General features: G+C 49.0%; 2 protein-coding genes across 2 annotated transcripts; one reads left to right on the top strand and one right to left on the bottom strand.

The window, feature by feature from the left end:
- Positions 1 to 1,083: 1,083 nt before the first annotated feature.
- Positions 1,084 to 5,870, top strand: FSST1_006114 (uncharacterized protein; the record flags this gene model as incomplete). Its single annotated transcript, XM_083232450.1, has 6 exons — positions 1,084 to 1,527; positions 1,576 to 1,636; positions 1,712 to 2,917; positions 3,029 to 3,414; positions 3,464 to 4,923; positions 5,024 to 5,870. The coding sequence occupies 6 exons, from the start codon at positions 1,084 to 1,086 to the stop codon at positions 5,868 to 5,870; spliced, it is 4,404 nt and encodes a 1,467-aa protein (XP_083089544.1).
- A 2,454-nt stretch (positions 5,871 to 8,324) lies between these two features.
- On the bottom strand, positions 8,325 to 9,858 carry FSST1_006113 (glutamate--ammonia ligase; the record flags this gene model as incomplete). Its single annotated transcript, XM_083232449.1, has 7 exons — positions 8,325 to 8,637; positions 8,688 to 8,808; positions 8,896 to 8,982; positions 9,037 to 9,119; positions 9,168 to 9,502; positions 9,675 to 9,797; positions 9,856 to 9,858. 7 exons carry the CDS (start codon positions 9,856 to 9,858, stop codon positions 8,325 to 8,327), a joined length of 1,065 nt encoding a protein of 354 aa, XP_083089543.1.
- Between the last annotated feature and the right edge of the window lie 629 nt (positions 9,859 to 10,487).

Here is a 10,487-nt window from a genome sequence, read left to right as displayed (position 1 = left end):
TGATCAATTTCAAGTAACTCAACTCACTAAGACATAAATAGATACGAATGCTCAATTTTGTGACGTGATGGCATCCCGGGTGTGAACATTTTCCCCATGTAATGTCCCTCATGATCTTTGAGGCCTGCGCTTTTCCTCCTTCAGTGACGAGCAAACTTGTTGAAAGCAAGTCCCATCCCTACTCATATGTATTCAACTGAACTAGCCAGGCCGATGATTTCTTCTTATCGAGCAATCCTGCGACTGACCGACAGAGGACATCGCTAACTCATAACAATACCACCGGCCGCAAGAGGATCTAGGGCCAAAGAAATTTCTATCACAAGCCCTACCAAACCCAAAGGGACAGCGAGGTTGGATCCGCACACAAGTCTATAAAGCTTAAGTCGTGAGTGCAACGTTAACGAGGCGACAACGATTATGGGGAATGGCGGCGATCAGATACGTCGGCGATCAGATACGTCGGCGATCAGATACGTCGGCGATCAGATACGTCGGCGATCAGATACGTCGGCGAAAACTACACCTCCACCTCAATTATCAGTCCTTCGCGTACCAAGCCTAAATCGAACTTGAATGTCCCCGTGTTTTACGAGTGGGCAGACAGCGACAGGCAGAACAACTAAAATCATGTGTACGCTGGACTCAAGGTTTTCGGGATGGCAAGTGGAAACAAATGCCCTCAACTTTAATACCGGGCCTTGACCGATCTGCAACATGGATAGGATACATACCCAATTTAGTTCCATAAGTAAACCAATCAGTGTATCTAGATAACTCTGACAGCTTGGCACAACCCCATTCCCTCGGGAATAAAGCGGTATTTGCACAATATGTGGATATGTCTACTCCCCGCCTAAGTTCTGCTACCACCTTGCCGCTCCTCACCGCTTTGGGAGATATACCTCGAAGTTGATTTGTTTGCTCCTTCCTCTTTCTTCTTTTTCTCATCGTCCAGAGTCCGACAAATAGATTAAAATAGCTGCCACAAACGCTTCTTCGAAAACCGACCTACAGGTCGCAACTTTCGAAATAACTGGTCGACGCACCACTTGATCTCAGGCGATAATTGACGAGAACTCTATGGCGGATGCTCCGTCAGATGAACTTGAAGACACCGCACCAGAAACTCCGGCCCCTTCAAAGAAGATCAAGACCAAAGTCAATGCGAAGAAACCTGAGAAGAAACCGACGGTTCTAGGTGCGTTTGCTCGAACTCCACAAGCCAAGACTCCAACCCCACCTGCCGAGCCCGAGACTCCTGCCCAGCAACAGGACACTAACAATGAACCTTTAGATATTTTTCTGACTTTGGAAGATTTGCCTATCCCTAGTGGAGGCCCGGGCGCCATCAAATCTATGGAATCCATCGACTGGAAACTCGGCGTACCAGTACCAGCCGATGTATGGCAGGGTTGGTTTAAGATCGAGAACGATTTCACTGAACACGAACCTGCTGATTTGCCAGCGGACAAGTTGGAAAAATTTATTTCTGGACATGAATCTACTGCCAACCGACTGAAGTATGTCCGAGTGCTCAACTTCGCCAAAGGGCCGCTGGATAGCATTGCGTAGGGCGCAGCCTATCTGGGGTTTAACACAACGGCCGGGTATGTCACGTTTATCGACAGAGACAGTAAGTTTTTTTCTTCAATTTCTACGACGCCAACTTTCATTTTGGAGCAAACTTGCTAATCTCCTTGTCTTATAGTTTCTCGAGTTGCCCGACGCTATTCTGGAAGCGTCCTTGAAAGTCGCAGAAACACTCAAACAAAGGGCGGTAAACGTTCTCAGCGTCAAGACAATGTCGAAAAACTTTGGCAAATTGTGGCCGGTTTGGAACTTGAGAACCACCATCTGCATGAACGTCTACTTAGCACCAACGCGACGATTGTCTGGAAGAACACCTCTCGTGCCATGAGGGCTGCCGACGAGGACGGAGACGCCCCAATCCTGTCGGAAATCGACACACTGCATAGTCAGGTAGCGACCTTGTTTGCTATTTTACGCCACTTTCCAAACCGTTTTCGTTCCTACAGCAAGAATCCGGAAAAGCCTGAAGAACACATCTGGGGTTTTTCGCATGAGGATTGGTTTCGAGCACATGTTTGCCTGCAGCGTCATCTGTTGCGTCGACAAAAACATGACAATATCACCGTCAAAGATACCCAAGGCGAGATCAAAGACTGGCCAGGTTTTTTCCGCAGCGCAGTCAGCATTGATGATGAGCATCGTGAGCAACAAGACAGTAGAGCCCTGCAGTCCCTCCAATCTGAGCACTCTCTACTTGGTGATGGTTGGCTTCAAGACATGCCTCTCAATGCCGACAGGCTTGCCACACAGGACGACATCATTGACGCGTTCGGAGAGGATGTCGCGAACCAACTTGAGTACAACAAGGGGAGACTCGACGACAGTCTCGGCCAATTGGCAGAGTTCATCACCACGGGTATCTCGGCCACCCTTGCTGATGCAAACCCGTCAACTGATCCGTTTGAAGAGGATGAACGACGACGCGCAAAGAAAAAGTTGCCCCCGCCGTCTTACCCTTCTGCCAAGGAACTGAAGTTTTTCGGGGAAATGCTCTTGAAGAGAGCTCACGTCGCCTATGACAAGAGCCTGCCGCACGGCGAAATATCGACACTCCTCTCTGAAGATGACAGCAATGATTCTGAGTTTCAGCTTGCTGCCCATCAGCTTCAGCTACAGCGCGGTGCACAGGATTACATGGCTGCGGAAGAGGAGCCACCTTCAACTGGCAAACAGTTCAATGGCGTCCAGAATCTACTTGGAGAATTCTTGCCAGAGCACGACCTTGAGGATGTCTGCGAGGTACTAGGGATTTCCGACTGGCGCAATCTGGAGCTCAACCCTGAGCACGCACCTGGGAAACGGTTAAAGCCCAACCAACTTATTGGTAAGTCATTCCGGTATTTTTAGCTTATAGGTCAATCCAAGTGGCCTGACCTGTATATCAAAAGGTCACTTCCCATGCCTTTTCTTGGAATCTGCTAACCGTATTTACTAGATGCTTACGAACTCCATCTGAAGCTGGAAAGCTTTATGCACGCGGCATTTTTGACCAGTGACTGCGGTATTGGGAAAACTAATACGATGCTGGCATGTCTGAAAATCTCCGTCCAACGTCGAGTCGAAACTTGGGAGTCGACACCTTGGCCACTCCAAGAGGATGAGAGGGTTTTCAAGCCGACCGTCTACATGTGTCCATCGAGTGTCCTGGACCAGACATTCCAAGAGTTCTCCGAATGGTGGGGAGGATATTTCCGGGTTTATGTCTGCTATCAGACTGAGGCCACGTGCTCAAACTCTGCAAGAAAAAGGGTTACCCTGGGTAGCTTAAAGCAAGCTCAGGGGGTGTTCGACAAGCTGGCTGAGGAGCATGAGGATCCACTGGTAAGAGTATTTCCCATCCCACCCAGACACATACTGATCCATTCGATAGACAGCCAGGACCATCATTCTCTGCGCGTACGATACAGCTATCCGCCGTTTCGCAGTTGACAAGGGGCAGGCCGTTGGCCGATCGAAGCGTGTACCGGATCCCGCCCTTGAAATTGACGATGGCGAAAACGACTTGGACCCTGAAGATCTGGAAGTCCAGGACGAACTAGGTAATGACGAGGCGGTGACCCTCCGCGAGCTGGCACTGAAAAATGTCCAGCTATACCGTCTCATCCTCGACGAGGGCCACGCGGTGAAGAATGTTAAATCTGCCAGGAATCAAATCCTCCAGCAGTTTAACTATGAAGCCATCATAATTGCCTCCGCCACCATTTTGTCGAACCACGTCCGCGACTTCTATGGATACATTGAGCTTATTTGGGACAAGGATCTGCCTTTCTCGTGGGATAATGCGACGTCCAAGAAAGCTGAAACTTGGTATGACATTGCAACATGGACAAAGCTTGTCCGCGGTATCAACACCCCGGATATCGATGCCGATCGCATTTATCGTGCGACTGAAGACGAGATGGATGAGCAACCGGCAACACCCCAGCAGATCCGAAAGGCAGGGGAATACCGTGCGCACATTAAAGAGACAGGGGAACCAATTTTCCTGATGAACCCGCAATTGTTTTACGCATTTGCCAACTCTTCCCGACACTCGCCTTCGTTCGCCCAAAATGCCATTCGCACCATTATGCAGATGCTCTGTGTCCGGAGGTCTATGCTGAGCAAGATGACATTGCCAGACGGGACGATCACTTGGCCTGGCAAGGGTATCCCGCCGCTTTCATGTAACGAAGTTGAGTTCGACATGCCAGTGCAGGCGAAACCAAAGGTACGGGAGGTCATCATGCGCCTCCATGCGAATTTGACAACTCAAGGCCCACGAAGCAAGAGTTTCAAGTCTCGTCATGGAGCCAAGGTTGGTGCCTCAGCTGTGCAGATGAACGGCAACGCGATGAGAAGAATGGTTCTGGCGTCGACAAATGTGCACAATATCCGGATGACCTCCCCTTTTGTGCGAACCACCAAGCTGCTCAAAGACGTGAGTATTCAGAAAATTATTGGTCACGCTGTCAACGACAGCAACGAACGGGTGCACAACGTCAAGGGTCGTCCACTTTTGACTCCCAGTGTTGAATACTCTTCCCAGGCTCTCACGCCTCTGCAAGAGAGGCAACGCGAGGGTCTCCAGCGCCGCAAGCGCGCAGATGCCGTTGCTGGAACCGCCGAGATGAATAGGGTCGCTGCCCACGATCCTACGAAGGGCTTGCAGTGGGCCTTCTACCTTACAAGAGACTCCGCCAGAGACATGTTCCCGGAATCAGCCATCGGTCGTGTCAGGTGGCTCTGTTTTGACTCACCCAAGTATTGCTGGACCTTGGCCAAGGTCATCGAGTTGCATCTCAAGGGCCAGCGCGCCCTCGTCTATGTCAACAATCCTCTCACCGGCCAGTAAGTTTGCAATTCTATTTCTGTGATTTTCATGTTCCATCATTTTGACCCATAGGTTATAACCGCTCCCTCAACGTACAGTTCACTGATCAGTTTATAGGATGATCCTGGCTATGCTTGAGGCGTTGGGTATCAGAACCCTGTCAATTCAGAGCAAGCACTCTCAGGGCGAGCGGGACAGTGCGGTGAAGAAGTTCAACTCAGTCAATATGCCCATTAGCGCCCTTGTCACCTCCCTCCAGCTCTGCGGTTTCGGCGTCAACTTCCATCTTGCCTGCCACCACGGCATCATTGTCGAGCGTCCTTACAACCTTGGCAATCAGATTCAGGCCATCGGTCGACTTTGGCGAACGAACCAGAAGAAAGAAGTACACTGGTGGGTCCTCCATCAACGGGACTCTTACGACGCTTTTGTTGACGCCAGGAACTTGGAAAAATACGCAACAACACTGGCCGCCGAGGGAAATATCAACGACTCGATTACCGGTGAGTACCGTATAATTTGCGCGTACGAAATCTTGCGGTGCTACCTGGGCCAGGAAAGCAACAGATATCCTCGCCTCCGAGTCGCCTGGCACAAAATGGACACGCAAAAGGTCCGTTTGGAGGGCTTTTTCTACACCGCTGTTGCTCGATTTCTGTTCCGGAACCCAGATAAGCAAGATCGAATTACTGCCGACACAATTGGTGGCATTGCTGCGAGATGGGAGCTTGGTTCAGAACTCACAATCGCCCATGTGGAACCAGGACGCCCGGACTGTCCTCCGGACATCGATCCGGAAAACCCGGGACGCGTCTCCCTTTCCAGCGCAAGGGAACAGGCGAAGGCCTTGGAAGAAAACATGGCCATGTTTCAGTGCGAGGGAGTCGAGGAGGATGAGCCTGACGAGCAGCCTGAGGGGTTAACTGATGTTGGTGGACGCAAGAGAAAGCGGATTGCTAGTTAGATGTTATGTTATTTAGGTCAGACTCTTAGGTTAGTTTTCTGTACCCTAAATCTCTCGGTTACTAGCAAATCTAGAAAGTAGTGCATGTGGGTTTAGATACTCCAGATGAACCTTGTGACTGAACGATCGAATGTCTTTGAGCAGCTATTCATTTTGTTGGTGGGCGCCATAAAGCCACACACGATGGGCTGGCTATGAATATCGACAGTTGTGGTCGTGAAGCAAGCATGAACAACAACCAAGCCCACGTTGTGGCACTTCTAAACCGCTTACTACCACGGAAAGCACAGCTTTCTCTGACACTTCAAAGGCCTCGAACCTGACTACAATTTGAAGCAATTTCATCTCGCCATTTAAGACTTATTGACATAAGGGGGAGGCATCAGGGTGCTAATTAAAACATAACGACACTCGAAACATTCGACGCTCAGTCATGACGTTCTATGGATATCCTGGCATGCATATCGACAAAACCCGAAATGCCATAGACATTAGACGCCGCAACCGCCGGGTACCGATAATTATCACAAGAAAAAGAGCAACAAAAACAAAAGGCGAAAGGGGTAGCGCGGGAGAGAGAGGAAACAGAAAAAAAGAGGGAGAGAGATGATGAAAATGAAGGCTAAGGAAAACACGACTAATGGGGAGAAGGACAATAGCAAACAACAATAAAAGAACGGAAAACAATCAGAAAAACGACAAGCCTAAAGTGTAAAAAGAAAGGCCGGCAAAAACAGATGGGGGTTGAGAAAGGACGAGGCATTCGACAAAGAAACGTTTGAAGAAACTGCTAATTTCGGAGGGTTGGAAAGATGAACTGGACGGCTTGAACGAGTTGAAAAATTAGGTGACGATGGCGGACGGGAAGAGAAGAGTTTAGGATTGGCTGCGTAAGGGGTCTGGATGGGTAAAGAGAATGGATACGCGAGGGAACATGCTGAGATGGCAAGGGCTCAAGAGGCAAGAGGAATTCAAGGACAGGGGAGAAAGGATAGACCACAACCCCAACTACGACCACGGCTAGAGGACCCATTATTATGACTGAGAAGTCATCATTAGTAGTATGATCTACATTACGAAGTATATCAACTGACATAGATGTGTCACAGCCTTGCAACTGACCGAGCCGGCCAGATGCAGTCACGCCAATCCAGGGGCTGGTCTTCCTTCACAAGACAATTCCAGAGTCTCTATACGGTCTCGGTCGAAAATAGCATATGAGATTGTTTGCCTCATGATGAGAGGCACATACCAGCCCAGCACCGCCATGCCAAATCACGACTCGCAGCCAGGTATGCTTCAAGCACAGTTGTTCCAGAGGGCGATACGGTCAGTCTTCAAAAACCTTCTTGAACGACAGTATTCAGAAGCGCGGTCGATGGGTTCTGATCTATTTCAGATCGAAGTCATCTGAACAAAGCCACTACAAACAAAACCCCACGTACCCAAGCACTTCAGACTACAGCTGGCAGACGACACATTATCTTGGTGTACTACTGTCAGCACTGCACGAGTCCTGCTTGAAGCTGGATACTGGTCCGGCCAGACTTCTCTCTGTGTCTTTTCAAGCATTCCATGGTGTCACAGAACAAAACAAATTTATCGTGGGCCTGTTGGCATAGTGTCAGAAGTAGCACATCATTTTTCGTTGAACTACGGTCATGGCTTTCAATCTGGCAGCACTGGTCTATCCTTCCTCATCTATCTTTTCGTTCCTTCTATTTAGCTTTTTCAGCAGTAATACATTTTCACTATCAAATAAATCATCGTTGGTAATTGATGTGTTACTTTTGCTCTCGTGTGCATAATATCAGACAATTGCAATAGCTATTTTTGTTTCCCAACCAAGAGCGAATAACCACAAACTAGCTTTAGATCTATGAGCCTGTCAAGTGGGTGTATTCATTACTATTTGACAAGCATCAACGATAGGTAGGTGCGTTATAGGTACGTTGGGAAGGAGGCCACCTCCTTCCCAAACTTTGGTGGCCCAGACGGTTAGTGGGTCCACGCCTACAGTCGCGTGGCATTAATAACCTTAAATTCTCCGATGAGCAACGCGGGGTAGTCGGTTGACTTTTTTTGTCAGGGGACAGGTACAGGCACGCTTGATTTGACTACATGTCTGCACTTGTCTGTAGACATATATTGCCAACACAACACACTGATATTCTACAGGTATTTTAACTAGGTATGCAAGACGTAGATGAAGAGGAAAGGTACAAATGAACATGTTATTTGTTTGTAGTACATAATCGAATAGTGAACATCAGGTTCAATTTTGGCACATCTTTAGTTGTAATATCGGAGAAATGTTAAGTTGTTTCACTGATTCTTGTCATTACTGGGTTATTTGAGGACCCGTTATCATGCTATCTATATAATCAAATAGTTTCCCATACCGTCACGCCGTAAGCCATGAGACGAAATCGTCTAGATCATTAAAAACACGCTTTACTCCATAGAGTACTGAAGGAGGACCTTGGTGACCCGGTAAGGATCAGCGTTGGAAGCAGGGCGACGGTCCTCAAAGTATCCGTATCCCTTAGCAGCAGTTTCGCGAGGAACGCGAATACTTGTGCCACGGTTGGCAACACCCCATGTGAACTGGTCGATAGATCCAGTCTCATGTCGGCCTGTAAGACGAAGATCATTGTCCTCGCCGTACTCGGCAATACACTCAGCGTGATGAGGTTCGAGCTTCTTCAAAGCCTCCTCAATGAGCTTCATGCCGCCCTCCTCGCGCATGGCTTTTGTAGAGAAATTGCTGTAGAATCTGTTAGCAATTGAAACATCAAGTTAAACGGGGAGACCAGCCTGTGGAGCCCACATCCATTCCATTCACCTGGACATGGTTTGGGGTGCAGAGAGACCTTTGCGCCGAATTCCTCGGCGACGCGGTGCAAGAAGAATCGTGAAATCCAGAGTTGATCACCCACTGTGAAATTTGGTGGTTAGCATTTGGATTGGGCGGCTCGGAGAATCTCCGGGAATATAATGCCCCGAAGATAAAGCGGGGACTTACTCTCAATGCCGGTGCAGGGCCCGACTTGGTACTCCCATTGAGCGGGCATGACCTCAGCGTTGGTTCCAGAGATCTGGACTCCGGCGTCTATCACGATGTTAGTTTGACTGATATGAAGTGTTCGAAAGGGAAACAACTTACACAAGCAAGCCTTGTAATGGGCCTCGACGATATCTCGCTGAACAACCTTGCCAGTACCGACACCACAGTAGTATTCACCTTGACTGCGAAGTTGTTAGTACACTTCTCAACTTAACCAGATCTGTACTTACGGAGCAGGGAAACCGCCAGTGGGCCAGCCATAAGGTCTGTCGTCAGCTCCAAGGAGGGTATACTCTTGCTCGAGACCGAACCAAGGCTCCTCGTCGGCATATGTTTTCATGACCTTGATGCAGTCATGGCGGAAGTTGAACTTGTTGGGAGTACCGTCTGAGTCGTAACACTCTGCGAGCACAATGATGTTGGGAGAACCACGGAAGGGGTCGGGGTAGACGGCGCAGGGTCGGAGGTAGACATCAGAGTTCTCGCCGGGGGCCTGCTTGGTGGATGAACCGTCGAAGTTCCAGACAGGGAGGTCCTCAGGCTTGTAATCCTGCTCAGGGAGAGTCTGCCAAGCAGTTAGTAAACAATTCCATATTCGATATATGTTGAACCGATGTCGTCCTGGTTCCTTCCTTGCCAGCGCGCCTTCGGCACGTGGATGCGGCCCGACCTATTTTTGGGTACCTGGGAAAGGAAGGCGCGATCGCCAACGTTCAAGATGAAAAGTTTGAACTTACTCGAGACTTGGATCGGGTACCACCCTCAGCATCAACCCAGACGTACTCAGCCATGATCATGCCCTTCTGATCAAGTCTGAGGTACTTCTGGAGAGTCTCCGTCCTTGAGGTGATGGGAGCAGCCTAAAACCCGTGTAAGTCAACATGATAAAGTGATTTGGAGATTCTAGATGGAACGAACCATTGTGAATGTGTGTTTTGTTGAGACAAAGAACTAAAAAAGAAATATGATTGAGATACAAACGTATCAATTAAACGGAAATGTGTAGGATGATCGAAAATGAACTTTTAGAAGCCTGGGGCAAGGCGGGTTTTATGTTTACGGATTCGAGCCGTCAAAGAAGGTTGACTCTCTCGTCCGCCCAAAGATAAGGATTCCCTGCGGCCGGATGCAGGGGCGTGGCTGTTACCGGCTTCCAGAGGTGTGGGGATGTTGACTATCATCAGAAACTATAATTGGTGCACGGCAGGACTTTGGAGGGGGGTGGCGTTCAAGTTACATGCACAGGGAAGATACTTGATTTCTACCAAGGATCGTCTGTTCTTCAGCACGTCGTCGTCACGAAACAACCACTATCAATTCAAAGTAAACTTTCGCTGCAATGTACAATTTCTAGGTCGCTCAAAAACACACAGGTCTGTCAACGCAGAGCCAAGCAACCCGCTCGTCCGTTGTTTAGATCTCGATTTGATCCTTCAATGTACTCATTGAGCGGCATTGACGAAACTTTCGGGGCATAGCCGTCTTGTGCTGGGTATAGCACTGAATGCGTATGACATAACGGGGGGCGGCTTCGGCGGAGGAGTAGAGGG

The sequence above is a fragment of the Fusarium sambucinum genome, chromosome I (assembly GCF_050947815.1).
Source record: "Fusarium sambucinum isolate potato_lamoka chromosome I, whole genome shotgun sequence".
Lineage (NCBI taxonomy): Eukaryota > Fungi > Ascomycota > Sordariomycetes > Hypocreales > Nectriaceae > Fusarium > Fusarium sambucinum.
This window is presented reverse-complemented; position numbering and strand designations above follow the sequence as displayed.